Source organism: Equus przewalskii, chromosome 11 (assembly GCF_037783145.1).
Source record: "Equus przewalskii isolate Varuska chromosome 11, EquPr2, whole genome shotgun sequence".
NCBI lineage: Eukaryota > Metazoa > Chordata > Mammalia > Perissodactyla > Equidae > Equus > Equus przewalskii.
In genome coordinates, this window is record NC_091841.1 from 27,620,311 (window position 1) to 27,640,571 (window position 20,261).

Consider the following 20,261-nt stretch of genomic DNA (forward strand, 5'->3'; position numbering starts at 1 on the left):
TGTAAATTAATTGACTATATACGTGTGGGTTTATTTCTGGGCTATAACAACCTTTTGAGATAAGCACTATTTTCTCTATCTCATAGATGAGAAGTTTTAGCACAGAGTAGTTAAGTAACTTGCCCAAGACCACAAAGCTAGGGAGCATACAACTGAAGGGGGGTCTCTGGCCAACAACCGACAAGAAACTGAGGCCCTCTGACTACCCAGAAAGAACTAAATGTTGCCAACAACCGCTTGAGTTTGGAGGTGGATCCTTCCCCAGTCAGTGATCTGATGAGACCACGGTCCCCGCTGACACCTTGATTGAAGCTTTGGAGGCCCTGAAGCAGAGAACTAAAGGATCATCACAGGGTTGTGTGTATTTTTTTTTTTTAATGCAAACAACAAAGTACCCAACAGCTGAAGACTTGGTTAAACAAATCATGGTCCACCCATAAGACAGAATACAAAGTAGTCACTAAAAATTGTTGGAGGAAAAAAAAAGAGCAGCAAAGATATGCACCAAAATATTGGCAGGAGTCTCATCTGGTTGATGGGATTATGTGAGGTTTTAATTTTCTTGTGATTTTCTATGCTTTTCAAATCTTCTCAGTGTAAAGCGAAGTGCCTGGTACATAAAAGGTGCTCGGTAAATATGAATCCCATTCCCCCCAACCCCTCCTCTCCTCTCTGAGAGGACAAGGGTCCCTGATGTCCTGAATAACGGGAAAACAACAGGCCAGGGGCTTCCCAAGGACTTCTCCCGCCTTGGGCAGGTACCTACCCAGGTCTGTAGCCATGAGCCCTACCATAGTTCACATTCAGCTAATACTTGACCCAAGGCCAGGGCCAGCTTAATGGAGGGGCCCGAAGTAGCCCCAGGGTCCAGGGCACTCTGCGTACTAACCCTGCTTGGGGCTACTGAAGTCGCCTGACCTGACGTGGCCACAGGGGGTTGTTTCCGTTGAGGAGGCAAGTCCTCAAGAGATAAAAGATATTTCTGATGGAAGCAAAAGCAAGCTGCTGCTTCTGTACCCCCAAACCCCAGCATCCACGGCCCCTACCCAGCCTGCCTGTTCTCTCATCCCTGGAGAGAGGGAAAAAACACAGGATTTCAAATCGGAAGGCCAGGATCCTATTCCACCTCTGCCAATTCAGAACCTGAGCAAGTTGTTCTGCTTGGCTGAGCCTTGGATCACACATCTGAGAAGCGGCATGAAGGCTCCTACTTCCTGGGGCAGCTAATGTCTGTCCACGGTGGCTACTGTCAGTACTGGTGCCTCCCCCTGGTGTCCCAAAGCAGAAGTCGAGAATCGGTGACAAAGGATGTTTATTCAGGCTTGATCCCTTGATACAGCCATACGTGTAAAAATATATACTTTAAAGTCAGGGAAATAAGGACCAGACCAGTGTGACCTCCCTTCCTCCCCTTTGGCACAGTCTTCCCAACTGGCCCCCTTCCCAGCTACTCCCTTCAAAATCCTGGAGTGTGGGGCACAAGGGTCACTTCTTGGCAGCTTCTGCCTGGGCTGCCAAATCTGCCTCTTTCTGAGCAGCCAGGAAGATGGCTCGCTCCTTCTGGAAAGCTGCCAGCTCTTCGGAACTGAGGCTGCAGGTGCAGAAAAACAGACAGAAAGTGAATGGCTGGCCTGTGGTAGGGAGCTCACAGTGCCCATGTCACTGTCTCAGACCCTTTCTCCCTTTCTGGACTTCCCAGCCTCCATTCCTTTGCTCATCTGCTTCCTCTGCCAGGAATGCCAGCCCACCACCCCACCTTTTAGTCCCTTCTTAAAGCTCTACTCGTCCTTTGAGGCCTCAGCTGTATTGGGATATAGATTAACAGCCCTTCCTCTGTATTCCAAAACATTTGTACAAGGAAGTCACCGGGCTGTGCATGTGTGTCTCCCTCAGAGCAGGGATCAGATTTACTCCCCTCTGTACCCTCAGTTCTTTACCTGAGAAAAGTAAAGTCCATCCCTGTTCCATGCTTAACCCCACCCCTCTTGGGAAACCACCAACCATCAGCCTTGGCATGAGGTGTGACACCAGCAGCAAGAGGCCAGTAAAGGGCTGAGTGCTGCCCCTGCTGGTGTCTGGGCCAGATGCTCTCCCACCCAACACCTCATTTCAAGGAAACTGAGGTCATCCAAAGCCCCATGAAGGGGCCCTTGTTGGTCTTGGGGTCAAGTCTGAACTTGAGACCCGACTGGTCCCTGTTTACCTTGCCTCCCTCACACTGTTTCCCACTCTGCCTCTAGTCCTGTACACCCAGATCACCTGAACTTCCTTCCCTCACTCTTTCGCCTCCCATCCTTCACAGGGACTTTTCCACTCTTAGAACGCTTGCCCCAAGTCCTTGACCTCCTTTTCCAGGTCTCTGTTTAGATATCACCTCCCCTACAAGCCTTACTGACACACTGGGCAAAACCAGGAGCCGTATTCTCTGTCCTCAAGACACCTGTGGTCCCTTTTACCAACAGTGACCAGCCGGCAGTCTAATGCTCCATTTATGGATCTCCCTCCATGTCTGGACTGTGAGCTCGTTAGGAGCAGGGCCAAGTACGGCTACCTCCTTCCTAGCTGCATCCAATGTCTAATACATAATGGGTGCTTAATGAATACATTCCAAATGAATGAATGAGGCTCCCCACCCCCAAGAATCTAAGGTCCTTAGACTCAGAAGCTGGCTTTCCCACCAGAATGGGCCCTCTAGGCTTTGTGCTAGAGTCAAGAACTTTCCAGGCCCTCCCCTTACACCATGTCTCCCCAGGACACTCACTCCTTCACCACACGAATGCCCATGGAACGCGCAGAGCCAAGGATGGAGCGGACAACAGAGGACAGGGGCACGTCCTGCAGGGCGAAGGCATCATCCTGAGCTTTGATGCGGGCGATCTCATATACATGTTTCAAGGTCACCAGGCCTGCCACCTCCTTCCCTAGGAGGAAGGCACAAGTAACCCTTCAGGTGTCACTGCTTCCTTCCAGAGCACCAGAATCCCAAGTGCTAACCCTGGCCCTTACCTGTCTGCCGGGCCCCCTTCTCAATCCCAGCAGCTGCCTTCAGGAAGTAGGAAACGGTAGGTTGTCCAATCTTGATTTCAAATGTCCTGTCAGGCTTAACGGAAAAAAGAAATATGAGACTATCTCTTCCTGCCTCCCCCAACCCCTGCTGCCCCAGCCCTGGGAACTAACTTCCTGACCCCTTTCTCTTGACTCACCTTTCGACAGTGTCCCTCTAACCGACCACAAAACCACCGGGAAAGTAAATCTGCAGCAAACATCCCTGTCACTTCTATTCCGGGCCCAACTCTGCTCTGGAAACCCCGGTGAGACGCAGAGGCAAAGGGAGGGACTGCACCATGGCAGGGCGGGCTCAGAAAAGACACGGGCTACTGTCCACCGTGTAAATGGGGAAACCGGGGCCCAGTAACAGGAAGAGACTTGTCCCAAGTTAGGAGCAGCGGAGCAGTCCCAGGTGACCAGCCCCAGGACCTACGGGAGAAGAGGGGGGATGAGAAGGAAACTGGGGATCAAAGTCGAGACTCCGCACCTTCACAAAAATCTTTGTAGGCAGAGGAATGCCTTCTTTGATGTCCTTTGTCTTCTCGTTGAACTCCTTGCAGAACTGGTTGATGGAAACGCCTCGCTGCGAGGGAGGCACGGGGGTTAGCGTGGCGAGGAAAGGATGGCTTCCTACCACCCGGGAGGCTCCGTCCGTTTTCTCCTCTGTCTTCACTTCTCTACGTTCCCACCCTCTTTCCTCTACCCAGATTCCACTCCCACTTTATGTGCCAGATGATCTGTATGCACCTCCCTCTTCATCCTCACAACAGCCCGGTGAGGAAGCTGAGGCTCGCAGAGGCTATGTAACTCACGCAACGACATAAAGCGCGTGAGCAGAGCTGAGCTTTGAACCGAGGCCTCCCTGGCTCCAGAGCCCGCGCCCACCACCCGCATACGAGCTCCCACCCTCCGATGCCTCCCAAGCCGAGTTCCAGCCGCGGCTGCACCTGACCCAGGATGGGGCCCAGTGGGGGCCCGGGCATGGCCTGGCCTGCCCGTACGATGGTCCGGATCACGCCGCCGGCCTCGGGCTTCCTGAGGGCCCGAGTAGCCCGGCTTAGCTTCGACATGATGCTGGCTTCCCGGCCTTAGTTCACCTCAGGGCAAAAGCAAACCGATAATACTGGACGCCGCCATCTTGGGTCAGAGGTCAAGGGTCCTCACGTTAGGTTAGGGTAGGTGAAGCCAGCAAACAGCGTTGTTTCAATCCTTCTGTCCTCCAACTAGTAAGACGAGGAGTGTGAGAAAAAGAAGAGAAAACTTTTAACTTGCCATCTGAAGATAGGGGAAGGATCCGAATGGCTCGACTCTGCATATTCCTCCTGGAGAGCACACAGGCAGTACCTCGAACAGCTAAACTGGAGGAGGGGGCGGTCCTTAAGGCCCGCATAGCATTGTGGGTATGGTAGTTTGACCGCTTACGGAAAAAATCCCGCAAATCGTTATACGCTGGGGCGCCATCTGCTGGGCACAATGATAATCCTTCGGTTTGAAATGAACGCACAGCTTGTTCTTAGGCGTGGGAGTCTCTCCTCTGAGCCTCTTTCCTCCCCTGTTGTTGAAAGGCAGTATGGATAAAAGTACAGACCCTGGAAGCGTACTGCCCGGTTCCTCCACTTGCTGGCTGTGAGCTTGATCGAGTTAATTTGCGCTCGGTTTCCTCCGCGTACGATGGGGATTACGATATGCGGCACCTACTCCTGGGGCTTGTTGTGAGGACTGAGTTAGCAAAATGCTTTAGAACCATGCCTGGCACCGGGGAAACATGTGTTAGTGACTGTACAACGAAGACAAAAGCCTCACAGAGTTGTTGTGAGGCTTAACACGCCAGGAACATGTTTGACACATCATCTGCGTCCAATAAGATAAGTCAGCATCTTATTATATCATTTAACTTTTTTTTTTTTTTTTTTGAGCACTTGCTATATGCCAGGCACTCTGATAAGTGTTTCCAGGGCATTCTTAGCTTGCTTAGTCCTCAAAACGGCACGAGGTAAATTGTTTTGTTAAACCTCGCTGACAAATGAAAAATTCGAGACATAAATAGGGGACCTACTCTGTAAGTGACAGGGCTGGGAAGCAAATATCGAGATTATCTGATTCAAGACCTTGTGCTGTTTACCACGACTCTAGACCTCCTCATCTAGTGAAATGAGATAATCCATGTCAGACCACACTAAACCATGAGACACATACATTTTTTGTTATGAATTGGTGTTGGACCCCCACTAATTAAACGCGATTGTTCCTGCCTCTGCAGTCCGTCAAGTTCTTTATAACATTCAGCCTCATTAGCCTTATCAAGGCTCTGGAACCAAGCTGACTCTTTGATTTACCAGCTGTAAAACCTTGGGCATGATAATTCACTTCCCTGTGCTTCGATTTCCTCACTAATAAAATAGGGCTAATAATGGTACCTACATCATAGGAAATTAGTTAATTCGGGTAAAGCACGTAGAAGCAGGTCTGGCCCAGAGCAAACCACGCTGGATATGATTTATCTCGGGGTGCCCCACACCACCCAGACTTTATTTACAAATAATGAAATAAATCCTTCCTGAAGGAAGGAATCAGGAAGCAGATGGGCATGGCAGGTGCTCAGGGAGCCAAGAATGCAGCCTGGGACAAACTAGGCTCTATTGGGTGCAATCTCCACTTCCTAGCAAAGAAAGGACAGTTTTTATTATTCTAGCTCTTACAGATTATAAGGAAACAACTCCCTCATCTGCCTTTGGAAACGTATGAGGTGAGAATGTTCAGTGGCGAAGATGAGGCCGGACAGGTGAGTGGGAGCCGGGTTATGCAGGCCTTGCCAGCCCTGTGGGCTATGCAGTAGGAATCCCCTTGAAGAGCTAAGCATTTGCATCGTATTTTCACCTTGAAAAAGTCACCCTGGCTTGGGTATGTAGAGGGATTGGAGGAGGACAAGGATTGGATGCAGGGAGACCCATTAGGCCAGGGAAGGAAGATGGTGGAGAGATGATGGTGGCTTGGGGCCAATTCAAGAGATGCTTAGAATTTATCTTAGTCAACAGATGCTTGTGCAGTGTGAACTGTGTCCATCTTTATGAGTACCTCATTACAACCCTATGAGGTATGGGTGCCATTATTATTCCCACTTTATAGATGAGGAAACTAAAGCACAGAGAGGTTAAATCACTTGTCCAAAGTTACACTGCTAGAAAGTGGGAGAGTCGGGATTTGAACCCAGACCATTTGGCTCTAGGATCCATGCACTTAACCAGTCCCTAGTCTGCCTTGCAAACTGGGCTCCTTTCAAACTTTGATTGCAGTCATGGGGAGTTAGGGACCTAGAACTACCCATATATAGCTCACCCCTCTCCCTCTGCCCCTACATTCAACCTTTCCCTAAGTCTTACCCACTTATGTCCCCACAGCTCCTGCCCATTCTGCCATCCCCTCTGTGACTGCCCAGAGAGCAGGGCTGACATCCAAGTTCTGGCTCTCCCAAAACATACACACTTCTCCCTAGCTGTGTGACTTGGGGCAAGTCCCGTCACCTCTCTGGGCCTCAGTTTTCTCAACTGTGAAGTAAGAATAATAAAGATACCTACTACACAGGACTGTTGAGAGAATTCAAAGTGACTACCCAGGTAGGGTGCTTAGCTCAGGCTGGGCTCGTGGCATATGGCAGGCACTCTATAAAGGTTAACTATTACTATTGTCCATTCATACTTCATCTTTTCTTGGCTAAACGTGCAGGACAGCCCCCTTTGTGGCCCCTCTGCCTCCATTCTTGCCCCTCCAATCCATCCTCTCCAACTCGGCCAGAGTCAGGCCCCTGTCTAAAGCTTGTCAATGGCACCTACAGTTTCTCTTCCCAGCGTGTGGGTCTTGAGCCATTGGAGACACTTGTTAAAATGCAGGGATATCTGTACTTTTCAGGGTGCCCCAGGGGATCCTGCCAAGACCCATTGCTCTACAAGCTAAAGTCTACACTTGCTGGTCTGGGATTCAAAGCCCTGGATCTAGTCCTGCTAACCCCTCCAATCTGCTACTCCCTACCTCACACCGTACCCTCCAGCCACACCAGAGCACTACACATCCCTGCCACCCTGCGCTCTCCTGTCTGTGCATGTGCAGACCTGGACACTCTTTCCCCCCCTTTTCTTCCCAGCTCCCTCTGCCTCCCTATCTCTCAGGAAAGTGCCTGTTATGGGCTGAATTATCTCCCCTCAAGGAGTAATATCTTGAAACCCTAACCCCCAGTACCTCTGAGTGTGACTGTATTTGGAGATAGGGCCTTTAAAGCGGTGATTAAGTTAAAATGAGGCTGTTAGGTTGGGCCCTAATCCAATCTGACTGACACTCAATCTTCTTTATAAGAAGAGGAAATTTGGACATGCAGAGAGACAGCAGGGGTTTGAGTGCCCAGAGGAAAGACCACGTGAGGACACAGCGAGAAGGTGGCGCCTGGAGAAGGAGAGGCCTCAGGAGAAACCAGACATGCCGACACCCTGATTTTAGACATGGCTTTTTTCAAACTAGAGTTGTAACCTGTCAGTGGATTGTGAAATTGATTTTGTGAGTTTAACCAGCATTTTTAATGAAAATAGAACGGAATAAAATAGAAGATAGCAGAATACATTACATGGGGTAAAGATATGTATTGTCTTATGAAACTCGTGCTTCCATTGTGTGCGTGTTGTGGGCCACAGTGAATGTGTTTCTTACTAATGCTCATAGCCAAAAACAATAGAAAGGCATGGCAGTGGCCCGTGTGACCCTAAGAAATGATGTCACACCTCTGTCATTTCTGCATGTTCAGTGCCTGACCTAGGACCTGGCGTGCAGTGGGTCTTTGTAAATATCTGATCCTTGCATATATTATCTCCTCGACTTCCACTTCTGTGAGCCTAGTCTCAGAACCAAAATCTTTCACCTGGATGACAACAGCTTCCTAATGATGCGAGCTTGGGGAGCCGAGGAGTCGAAAGAAAGATTTCTTGGACTCCCAAGGTAGTAGTGCTCCTTTATTCAGAGAATAGCATGAGGACAGGACCCATGGGCGGTGAAGAGCTGCAAACGTGGGTTGAGTGTAGGGCTAAATTTATAAGGCATAGGTATGTGAGTTATCTCTTTACAAGGCAAAGGAAAGATGACGTAAAAAAGTCATTAAAATGGTATCAGTGTAGGTGGGGTCTGGTTATTGGGTGGTCCTATAACTTTAGATAAGAATCAGATTGGATCGGGTCAGGACGTCTTATGCTTCCCGGAGAATGACGTAGATCCATATGTAGGGCAGGACGCCTTGGGCTTTTTCTCCCTGGGGCAGCCTTGACTTCATCACTAACAGAGGTTTGCTTCCACATTGGCTCCTCTACAGACCCTTCTCCAGCAGCCAAGAGGGATCTTTCTAAAGCATAAGTCAGAATTTGTCACTCACCTGCTCCAATGACTTCCCACTGGAACCCAAGTAAACTCATAATTGCTTATCCTGCCTGACAAGGCCTGATATGATCTGGCCCCCTCCCCATCCTCCTCCGCCCACCACTCCTTCTCCTCCCTCCCTCATTCCACTCCAGCCACAATGACCTCCTTAGTTGGTGTGGTATTGTGATTTATAATAAGAAGTATATATTTGGTCTTTGTCCTGGTTCCTGGCACAGAGCTCCTAAAACCCTTGGAATTTCCTAAATGATAAGAGCCATAAAGCTGAAAGGGGAGTCTCTTGTTATTCACAGCGAGCTCTTTTTGATCACATTTGAGTTTATGTGAATATGGTGGTTTTTGGAAAGCCTCTAGATAACCAAAGGATGGGACTGGTTGCCACGGGAACCAACTATGTGAACAGAGGGTTGGAACTTTTAGTCCCCACTCCCTGACCTCCAGGGAATGGAGAGGGAGCTGAAGATTGAATTAATCACCAGTGACCAATAATTTAATCAATCATGCCTCCTTAATGAATCTTTTTCTTTTGAGGAAGATTAGCCCTGAGATAACTGCTGCCAATCCTCCTCTTTTTGCTGAGGAAGACTGGCCCTGAGCTAACATCCGTGCCCATCTTCCTCTACTTTATATGTGGGACGCCTACCACAGCATGGCGTGCCAAGTGGTGCAGTGTCCGCACCCGGGATCCGAACTGGCGAACCCTGGGCCACCAAAGTGGAATGTGCGAACTTAACCACTGCACCACCGGGCCAGCCCCTGAATCCTTCTTAGAAACCCAAAAGGGCAAGGTTCTGAGAGCTTCCTGGTTGGTGAACCTGTGGAAGTGCTGGGAGGGTGATACTCCCAAAGTGGGCTTGGAAACTCCATGCCCCTTCCCCATACCTTCCTCTCTGCATCTCTTCCATCTGGCTGTTCATTTGTACTCTTTGAAACATTATTTTTGCGTGTGTGTGTGTGTGAGGAAGACTGGCCCTGAGCTAACATCAGTTACCAATCTTCCTCTTTTTGTTTGGGGAAGATTGTTGCTGAGCTAACATCAGTGCCAATCTTCCTCTATTTTGTATGTGGGATGCTGCCACAGCATGGCTTGATGAGAGTTGCATAGGTTTGTGCCCAGGATCCAGACCCATGAACTCTGGGCCACTGAAGCGAAGTATGCGAACTTAACCACTATGCCACCGGGTGGCTCCTGAAATATTCTTTGTAATAAATCAGCATTAGTGAGTAAACTGTTTTCCTGAGTTCTATGAGCCTTTCCAGCAAATCATGGAACCTGAGGAGGAAGTCATGGGAACCTCTGATTTACAGCCAATTGGTCAGAAGCACAGGTGACAACCTGGACTTGCAATTGGCATCTGAAGTGGGAGCAGTCTTGTGGGATTGGGTCCTTAATCTGTGGAGTCTGCACTATCTTCAGGTACAAATCTCCAATGTCAGAATTGAGTTAATTTGTGGGGCACCAACCTGGTGTCTGCCAGAGTTAGAAAATGGATTGAGTGTCAGTAGAGAAGAAAAACGAGAGGAGTTTTTCTTTACATTCATCCTCAAACCCATCAAGCTATTACTTCTGCTTGGAAGACTGGTTCCTTATCTTTCTGATCTCAAGTCTAATGCCTCCTCTTCAAAGAGGCCATCTGTAGCCATCCTAGCCGTATGTAGGAGGAATACTTAATAACGTGGAAATATGCTTATGATATAATTTTAGATGCTCAAAGAAGAATTGTGTATACAGAGTATGATTACAGTTGTGTGTGTGTGTGTGTGTGTGTACACACTTAGAAAAAAAACTGGACGGAAAATATACCCAAATGGTAATAGTGGTTGTGAGTAGTAAAATTGAGAATGACTTTTTCCTCTTTCTATTTTTCTGTACATTAAAAGTTTCCTACCTCGAATATCTAAAACTTCAATCAGCAGAAGCTTCTGAGTAGATCCACGTCATCCAGGAGGTAAAATCCTAACTTCTCAGCTTGCCTCTCAAGGGTCGCTGGACTTTACGTTGAACTCATCTTCCAGCCTCATACCCTCCTGGGCCCTCTTCACCTCACTACACTTAACTGCTTTTTGTAATGGACACCATTGAGACCAACCCATGACCTGGAGCTTCCCCATTCTCTGAAACTGCACCCTCAATCCACGGGGTTGTACCCCAACAACCACTTTTGTATGCCATGACCCTGCCTGTCTGTAGTTGACTGGCCAGGAGCAAGCATCTCACCCAAGCTGGATCAGGGTTCCTCCCTTTGTAACTTTTAATTAAATGTTAGCAATTCTATTCTCAGTCTGCACTGGCTTCTTGAAAGGAGGAGGTATCAAAATTTGGGCGAGGCAGCCTTTTCCTACCTCAGGCCAAGTATGTTGGTCTGCAGAGAGGGAAGAACGATGCCAACATACAGAGAGATAAAAAGACAAGAAAGGAGGAGAGGTGATGCCTTAAGCTTCCCACCGTCTATCACCACTCCTCAGGAAGGACTGTGTTCAGGTTTGCAGGGGTGTCAGTCAGGGTTCTTAATTTCAAGCACAGAAGCCAATTCTGGACAACCTAAGCAGAAAAAAAAATCATGAAAAGATATTGAGTAAATCACAGAATCTCCAGGCTGCCTAGGGAAGTAGGCTCAGTAGCTAGGCAAGTAGGAACACCACCAAAATTGATGCTACAGAACTGGTCCTACGAACAAACCACAGCCCCCACTGGACACAGACCCAGCACTGACACCTCTGGCACCATGGACAGAGGGCTGAAGACTGCAGTTGGAACCACTTTTGCTGCTACTTCTGAAATTGGATGTAGCCACTGCTACCTCTATCACCCCTGTTCCTTTGGAACTAGCCTCTAATAATTCAGTCTGAAGCAGACTGAATGGACCCAATGCCTCCGATTGGAAGAATCTAACACATGTGCCTGTACCCTAGATGCAAGGGATGCTGGGAAAGGGAGTATCTGGTATTTTCAAGCTTTATGGCTTTCTCATCAAGTTGGGATTACACATACACACACACCCACACAGAGGAAAAATTTTCAGATTATAGACAGTCAAAAGGTATATCAAATATCTATTACAGTAGGATTTTACAATACCATCTTGTGTCTAATTTTAGTCTCTCTCTTTTTTCCCTCCTTATGTAACCCATAAATAATGCAGAAATTGGTGCCGGGAGTGGGATTTGAAAGTAACAGACATAAAAACTATGGAGCTGTCCAAATAGAAGCCAAGTGGTAGGTATGGATGAGTCTCATGTCATAGGAAGGAAGTGGCAGTTCTTGTATCAAGTGGGAAAGCAGTTAATTCACTTATCCCCCATTGTGTTTTGAGACTTGGGTCAAGTGCCCACCAAGGGTGAAGCTTTGGCATAGCAAAATCAGGTTTCCATGATTCTTCAACTCTATGGTAGAAAATGACTATCTGAATTTCCATTCCAAATTCCCAGCAGACGGAATGTGATTGGCCCATCCTGGGTCAAGATGGCAGCCCTCTCCGTTTGGCTGTTGCCAGGGGCTGATGTCACAGAAATAAACATGATTGCTGGGGATGCATCATTCGGGATTAGGGAGAAGCAAGTTCACCGGGATGCCACAAAGTAGATTTTTAATAACATTGTTGATGAATGGGTAAATAAATGAACAAACCAGAAGACTATCAGGATTTGACACTCTAGGGACCCTTCCTAGCCCCTCCCATGGTTCTCACTTCTTTCTTTGTACCTGCCCTGCCATCCTATGTGCTCTCACTGACTGCCTCGGCTCCCTCAAGTTCTGCCCTCTTCATTCACTCTGGTCATGGCTGTCACAGCCTCACCAGTTTCCTCTACCTCCTAACCTGGAAAGAGTCTCTACTCATTCAAACTGCAGACCGTGAGGGTTTGATTGAACGAGCTTATCTTATTTTTAACATTTTTATTAAAAATATATCATAAACAAACAAAAGCTCATACAACATAAATGTACAACTTAACAAACTATTATAAAACAAGAACCCAGGTAAGGACCACTCAGGCAAGAAATTGAGCAGCACCCTGGACAGCACCCCGATGTTCCCTGTGTGCTCCTTCCCAATTATAACCACCGTCCTGATTTTTATGCTATGCTATGCTTCCTTGCCTTTATTTTTACCACTTAAGTGTGCATCCTGAACTGACATAGCTTAGTTTGGGCTATTTTTGAGCTTTATATCAATAGAATCATAGAGAATGAATACTATTTGGCTTCTTTTGCACAACATTTTCTGTTTTTTTTTTTCTTGTAAGTGCTATACAGAGATATAATTCACATATTATACAATTCACTCATTTAAAATGTAAAGTTTAGTGGGTTTTACCATATTCACAGATATATGTAACCATCACCACAGTCGATTTTGGAGCATTTTCACCTCCTCAAACAGAAACTCGTACCCTTTAGCTATCACCACTCATTCCACCATCATTCTCTGCCCTAAGCAACTGCTAACCCACTTCCTATCTCTATAGATTTTCCTATTTTTACATGTCCTATAAACGGAATCATATAATATGTGGCTTTTTGTGACTGGTTTCTTTCACTTAGCACGTTTTCAAGGTCCATCCATAATGTTTTCAAAGTTGTAGCACATAGCAGTACTTTGTTCCTTTTTATGGCTGAATAATATTCCATTGTATAGGTATACTACATTTTGTTTATCCATTCAACAATTGATGAACACTTGGATTGTTTCCACCTTTTGGCTATTATGAATAATGCTGTCACAAACATTTGCACACAACTTTTTGTCCATACACGTCTTCCTTTCTCTTGGTATACACCTAGGAGGGGAATTGCTGGGTCAAATGGTAACTCTATGTTTAACTGTTTCAGGAACTGCTGGGCTGTTTTCCTAAGTGGCTGCACCATTTTACAATCCCACCAGCAGTGTGTGAGGGTGCCAATTTCCCCATATCCTCACAACAACTGCCTACTTTTTCCCCAGTCTATGGCTTATCCTTTTCTGTTTCTTTGCATGACATAATTTTTTTGTTGGAAATATAAGATTTTAAATAATATATTGTAGCAAATTAGTACTGGTACACCTCCTCCAGGGCCTGTTATTGTTACCCGCTTGTTTAGTCATTGGCTGGATTATTTCAGTAAAGTCCATCTCCCCCTTCACGCAGCTTGAGTATAAAGCCTCTGCTGTGGGTCTGCAGCGGGTGCCGCCTTGAGTATGCCCACAGTCACCCCAGGATAACAGCAGTTTGGGGAGGGTTTTCCTTGACTGACTCTTTCCCTGGCCACACGCAGATGTTAAGCTCCATTCACGGACAGCTGAGTTCTCTATTGTCTTCAAGAATGTCTTGGGACGTAAATTGCTCCGCAAATTGATCCCATCAAATTCGGACTCTTTGAAGGAATAGTTGCCAAGACTAGTGTTTCAGATTTGTTCTGACTCTGGTATGGGGCAGCGGGGGGTGGAGGGGCGGTGTCTTCCTCCTACTGGTTTCTTTCCCCATTTCTCTCCAGCAAATTAGCAACCTACAGTTTACCTTATATTTCCAGAGTCTATCTATCTCTCCCCAACTGGTTATCACTGCAACTGCCATTGTTTTTGAGAGTGCCTTTAGGCTTGAACTTGAAATTTCTCCGCGCCCTGTTGCAAATGAAGTCAGTTCCTTTGGGGAGGGATTTGGAGCTCTCACTTTTGCTACCTGCTTCCGCCCCTTGGCTCTGGTACTGGCATGTCCAAGGTTGAGCTTCCACCCCACGAGAGGGGGCTGAGTGGAAAAAAGAAGCTCCACCTTGCCGCCACACTCACTCAGAAGTTAGCTTCAACCAAAGGTAGCTGGGTCAGTGACATCCTGCTGCTCCTGGGAAGATAGCCCTCCAACTGGGACCTGAGAGGGCAGGGAGCCCTGTGTTCTTGGCTTCTCCAGTGTGGAGTGGAGTTTTGGTCTTACTGAAGTGGGAGCAGTAGGGAGGGAGCAGGCCTTGGTTTAAATACCACAGACTCTTCTTTTCCTACTGAGTTTTAGTAGATTTTCTTTTTAAAAATTTTTAAAATTTCAGCTTTATTGAGGTATAATTGAAAATATAGTAGATTTTCTTGAGTAAATGTTTCTTCATTTGCTTTATGCTCTTAAGACCATTTCCAGAGACTTTAAATGGTTGTTGTTGTTTTCTCAATTTGCACCAGTTCCACTGATGGTGGGGGTGGGGGGTGGCATCTGCAGGGCTCCTCACTCTGTCCTTCCAGAAGTGAAACCCCAATGTTATGTTTTAAGGTTAATTCATATTCTTGTATATGGCTATAGTTCATCCATCCTCACTGGTTCATTATATCAATATACACAATTTATTTGTGACTTGTCTTTTCCCAACTGGTAAGGGCATTGGATGCCTTATAGCCTATAGCTGGCCTGTCTTTAAATCAGGAGCCCATCTATGGTCCAGTCAGATGTGAGGGAAGGGGAGAAGGGTCCTAAACTTCAGCAGATGGTTTGGTTGGGTATGGCGGTTGTAAGATGTGGCTGAAAATTCTTAGATATTCCTCTCATCAAGGAGTAGGATCTAACTTCCTCCCCTTGAATCTGGGCAGCACACGATTGCTTCGATCAACAGAGTAGAGCAGAAGCAATACTATGTGGTATTACGGTTTCTGTCTTACACTCTTTGGTCACTTGTTTTGGGGAAGCCAGCTGCCATGTTGTGAGAACACTCAAGAAGTCCTCTGGAAAGGTCCACGTGGAGAAGAACTGAGGCCTCCTGCCAACAGCCAGCAGTAACTTTACAGGCATCTGAACAAGAATGCTTGGAAGTGGATCCACCAGCCCCACTCAGGCTTTTTTGTGAGTTAAGTCCCAGCTGATCTCTTAACTGCGACCCTGTGAGAGACTCTGAGCCAGAACCACCCAGTTAAACTGCTCTCAAATTCCTGATCCTCAGAACTCTGTAAAACTGTAAATGTTTATTGTTTTAAGCTGTTTAGTTTGGGGTAATTTGTCACTCAGCAATAGATAACTAATGCGGATTTGATGCCAGGAGTGGGGTCAATAACAAATACCTAAAAATATGGAAGTGGCTTTGGAACTGGGTAGTAAGCAGAGGCTAGAAAGATTCTGAGATAGTGTTAGTGAAAATCAGAAAATCTTGTGTTAATTATCTATTGCTGTATAAAAATATTAGCACAAACTTAGCAGCTTAGCACAACACACATTTATTTCCTCACAGTTTCTGTGGAGTCAGGAGTCTGGGCATGGCTTAGCTGGGTCCTCTGCTTAGGGTCTCACATGGCTTTGATCAAGGTGTTGGCTTTGGTTGTGGTCTCATCTAAGACTCGACTGGGGAAGGGTCCTCTTTCAGTGGCAGAGTTCAGTTCCTTGCAGCTCTAGGACTGAGAACTTTAGTTTTCTGCTGGCTGCTAGCCAGAGGCCATCTTCAGCTCCGAGAGATTGCCTGAAGTTCCATGACATGTGGGCCTCCCAATGGAGGGGGCCCTGTGGGGCAGCCCACAAAATGGCAGCTCGCTTTTTCAAAGCCAGCGAAGGAGTAAGAAAGACTCCAGGAAGACAGGTGCTACGAACTTATGTAACATAATCATGTACATGTAGTCATGTACATCCTGCCACCTTTAATATTCTATTGGTTAGGAGCAAGTCACACGTCCTGGCTACACTCAAGGGGAGAGGATTACACAAAGGTGTGAATACCAGGAAGTGGGGATCGTAGGGGGCCACTTTAAGACTCTGTGCACCACAGCCCCAAGGATACTTTCAGTAGAAGCCTAACAGCCTTTGATAAGCTGACAGTAAAGGCTGAAGGAAGTGAGGAAAATGTTATCGGATACTCAAGGCAAGGAGACCCTTGTTACACAGGGGCAGGACATTTAGCAACACTGTCACCTGTGGTAATGTGGAAAGTAGAAAGCGTACCTGATGAACTGTGTGATCCAGCTAAGGAGGTTTCCAGGCAAAATGTTGAAGGTACCACCTCATTTCTTCTTGCTGCTTAGAGTAAAATGTGAGAGGAGAGATATAAACTGATAGAAGCACTTTAGACAAAACGGAGTTAGGACTTGAAGATTTTGAGAGTTCCCAGCCTCTCCGGACAGCAACCACACTAAAAATAAGAAAGGGCTTCTGGGAAAAGAGCAAATACAGAGCACTGTCAGGAAAATACGGCACAAGGTGGAAGCCCCAGGTATGGCTGTGAAATCCCTTGTTAAGGCCCCAGAAAGGTCTAAGGCAATAGAACCTTTCAGCCAACCAATAAGTCTTTCAGGAAGCTTACAGGCATTGTCTATCAGCATAAGCCCAAGGTCAAGAGGGGCTTATCTCAAAAAGATTTGTGGGCCAAATTTAATGGAGTGAACCCCAATAAGATTCATAGAAATCTACAAAGTTTTTAGAATTGTATTGGCAGAAATACGGCCAACTTGGAGTGTAAAGGACAGAAATATTATAAATGAAAAACAGGCACTTGGATCCCTCAAACTTCTTTTTTTAAATTAATTTTAATTTTTTTCTTCTTCTCCCCAAAGCCCTCCAGTACATAGCTGTATATTTCTAGTTGTGGGTCCTTCTAGTTGTGGCATGTGGGATGCTGCCTCAGCATGGCCTGATGAGTGGTGCCATGTCTGTGCCCAGGATCCGAACGTGTGAAACCCTGGGCTGCCGAAGCAGAGCGCATAAACTTAACCACTCGGCCATGGGCCAGCCCCCTCCAAACTTCTATAGATAGGAACCAGGCTGAGAAAACTACTCAGTTATCAGGCTACCTTTCATAGAAAAGGAAGGATGACTCAGGGGATGGAGCTAAGAGCCCAGAGGGTGGAGCCAAGAGTCATGGATAATTCTTCCCAGGTTTTTGAGTTTTAATCAAAGAAATGCCAGTTTGTGTCCTGCTAGGTTTCAAAATTACCATGTACCAGTGACTCCTGTGTGCCTCCCGTATTGCCCTTTTTTGGCCAGGAGGGCATCTATGGCAACGATTCTATGCCTGTCCCACCATCGTCTGTTGGATGTGTAAGAAGAAGATAACTTCTCTCTTTAGTTCACAGGTCTTCAGGTGGAGAACTGTACTTGAGGGTCTGTATCCAAGGAACCATGCCTGGGTAGCCTTATGCATACCCGGACCCGGATTAAGTGGAAGAGATTTTGGTCTTCCAGCTGATGCGGTCATGGGGTGAGATGGCGTGGGCGGTTGGGGAGGGAGTGCATTTTTAATATGGAAGGAGAGTCAGAGGGCAGTCTGTGATGCCAGCCTCCAAGATGCCCCTCAACGATCGCTGCCTCCTGATACTCACACCCTTGTGTGGTCCTCTCCCACACTGAATAGGGCTGATCTGTGTAGCCAACAGGATATTACAGAAATGACGGCGTGTGGCTTTAGAGGCTAGGTAAAAAATAGAAGACATTGTGGCTTCTGCCTTGCTCTCTTGGGTCACTCACTGTGAAGAAAGGCAGCTGTCACGATGTGGGGACACTCAAGCATCCTTAAGAAGTCAAATGGAAAGGAATGGTTGACCTCTTGCCAACAACCAGCATTCACTTGCCAGGTAACTGAGTGAATCTTATAGAAATCGGATGCTTCAGCCCCAGGTAAGCTCTCAGATGACTACAGCTCCAGCTGGCACTGGACTGCAACCTCATGAGTGACCCCAAGCTAGAACTACCCAGCTAAGCCGCTCCCAAATTTCTGTCTGCCAGAAATTGCGTGAGACAATAAATGTTTATTATTCTAAGTCACTAAGTTTTGGGATAATTTGCTATGCAGCAATAGCTAACTAATACAGCCAGGCACTGAGATGAGCTATCTACAAGCACCATTTGGTTTAATCCTTACAATGACCCCACGTGGGGTGTCAAGTGTATATATTTAAGCCATCAGTCCTTTCATTATAAAAGGGAGCATAAATTATAACTTCTATCACCTTCCAGAATGGAAGTCAGCAAACTTTTTTGGTAAGGAGTCAGGCAGTAAATATTTACACTGTACTGGCCATACAGTCTCTCTCATGATTTAACTCTGCTGTTGCAGCATGAGAGAAGCCATAAACAATACATATGCAAGTGGGTGTGGCTGTTCCCCAAGAAAAGATAGTTTACAAAAACAGGCATCAGCCTGGATTTGGCCTGTGGACTGCAGTTTGCTCACCCCTGTTCCAGAACTAAACATCGTCTCTCTCCAGTCCCCATTGCACCAGTTGGGGGACAGTGTCATCTAGTAGGTTTCAGCTTTCCTCAGTCATTCCAGATTTAAACTCTGAGTCTTTCAGCCTCCTCACCTCTCTTCTACTTGGAATGGCTTCTCAGATCCAAGAAGACTTCCCTAGCATCATGGCACTGGGAAGATCCAGAGGCCTGTGGACCAGTGATTCTGGAATCTGACTAGCATCTACTGAGGTACTTGCATCGTCTGGCCTCTGGTTGTCAATCCAGGTAGGCTGACCCTACCTCCTGTCAGGTATGACACCCCTTCCCAACAACCTCTCTGAGCTTTGCCCTTCTTGGGGACAGAAATTTCAAGGTTTTCCTGTGTCACTTACGCATCCTGCAGGCACAGGCACAAACCCCACCCACTGCTCCCCTGACTGTGCTCCCAGGGCTCCCCTCCAAAGCTCGGCCTCAGCAATGAGGCCCAGGCCCCCTCTGCTCTGGATCCCCAAGTCTATCCGAGGGTTCTTTCTTTTCCCAACCCCACCCCCCACCTACAATAAGGCCTCAAGGGCAGAGCCCAGCATCTTAGCTCTTCCTTCTCTCCTCTCCAAATCTCCCAGCACAGAAAAAGCTTATTGTTATTGCTTTTTGTTTGTTTTGTTTTTTTCAACATTCCTTCTCAACTAGATACACAAATATTCTTCCAAACTGTTTATGCCAGCCCCTCATCTTTGAGCACTTGAAACCAAGAATTAAAGAAACAAAAGTGGTATCTTCTTCCTTCCTTTTTCCCTTTTTTTGAAGCAGTAGGGTCAAGATCTAGAGAGAAGGAAGGGGTTGAACAAAGGGATTTCAGAACAATACTGCCAATTTTTATCCCACCACAGGTAGGTGCAATTATTATTCCCACATTTCAAATTAGGAAACTGAGGCCTAGAGAGATTAAGAAGCTGGAGTTCTGAGAATAGAGCATGGGACTTACATCCAGAAGCCATGAATGGAACTTGGGCATCTGCGTCTGTTGGTGGTGTCCCAGCTCGCCCTTCCTTTCCCCCACCTGACCAATGCTGGGATCAGGCCAACCCCAGGCTCCCAGAGGCCCGTTGTGGTCTGGGCATGCCCACCACGTGGCTCTGATCCCAGCGCTCTACCCCAGGAGGAGTCTCTGCCTCCTGCAGTGAATCCAGGCAATTTCTCTCAGCCCTTCCTCCCTGCAGTCTGGCGTCAGGTGGTAGCATTAGAGCTCTGCTCAAACTTCAGCTCCATACCTGTCTGGCTGTATGACCTAGGGCAAGTATCCCCGCCCCCCAGCCTCAGTTTCCACATTTGTAAACTGAGGACTCTAATAGTAATTCAGCACCTGTTCACCGAGGGCCTGCTCTGGCAGGCAATGTGCTGGAAGCTGGGAGTGCAAAGGGGAGGAGACTGTCTCAGTGTTCCCACGTTCTATGGTGACTGTGCATACCTGGCATGAAAGTGGGCATACTGTAGGCGTTCAGCGATGGGAGCTATTCTGTGGTGCAGGATTTGTAGGACCTGCTGCCAACAGCCCAGCAGTCCAGCCTGCTTGGCGGTGGCCTCTCTGGGAGTTTCTCTTTGATTAATGAGTGCCTTTGTCCCTAAAGGACATGCTGCCGGCTGCTTTCTTGTTTCATCTGGTTGCTGGGGCCCCAGAACAGCTGGCAAAGCAGTTGGTA

General features: G+C 47.2%; 1 protein-coding gene across 1 annotated transcript; it reads right to left on the reverse strand.

Moving 5' to 3' along the window:
* Positions 1-1,295: 1,295 nt before the first annotated feature.
* MRPL11 (mitochondrial ribosomal protein L11) lies at positions 1,296-4,434 on the reverse strand. The gene is made up of 6 exons (XM_008533293.2): positions 4,393-4,434; positions 3,996-4,271; positions 3,536-3,631; positions 3,007-3,100; positions 2,762-2,921; positions 1,296-1,591 (listed from the first exon to the last, which is right to left on the reverse strand). The coding sequence occupies exons 2-6, from the start codon at positions 4,116-4,118 to the stop codon at positions 1,486-1,488; spliced, it is 579 nt and encodes a 192-aa protein (XP_008531515.2). The 5' UTR covers positions 4,119-4,271; positions 4,393-4,434; the 3' UTR covers positions 1,296-1,485.
* Between the last annotated feature and the right edge of the window lie 15,827 nt (positions 4,435-20,261).

Bases quoted from the DNA above. Each gene is read 5' to 3' on its own strand.
- MRPL11 (XM_008533293.2), bottom strand. From the start codon at position 4,118: ATGTCGAAGCTAAGCCGGGCTACTCGGGCCCTCAGGAAGCCCGAGGCC. The intron at 3,101-3,535 runs GTGCGGAGTCTC...TTTTCCGTTAAG, and splicing joins CTACAAAGATTTTTGTGAAG to CCTGACAGGACATTTGAAAT. The intron at 1,592-2,761 runs GTGAGTGTCCTG...CTGCACCTGCAG, and splicing joins GGCATTCGTGTGGTGAAGGA to CCTCAGTTCCGAAGAGCTGG.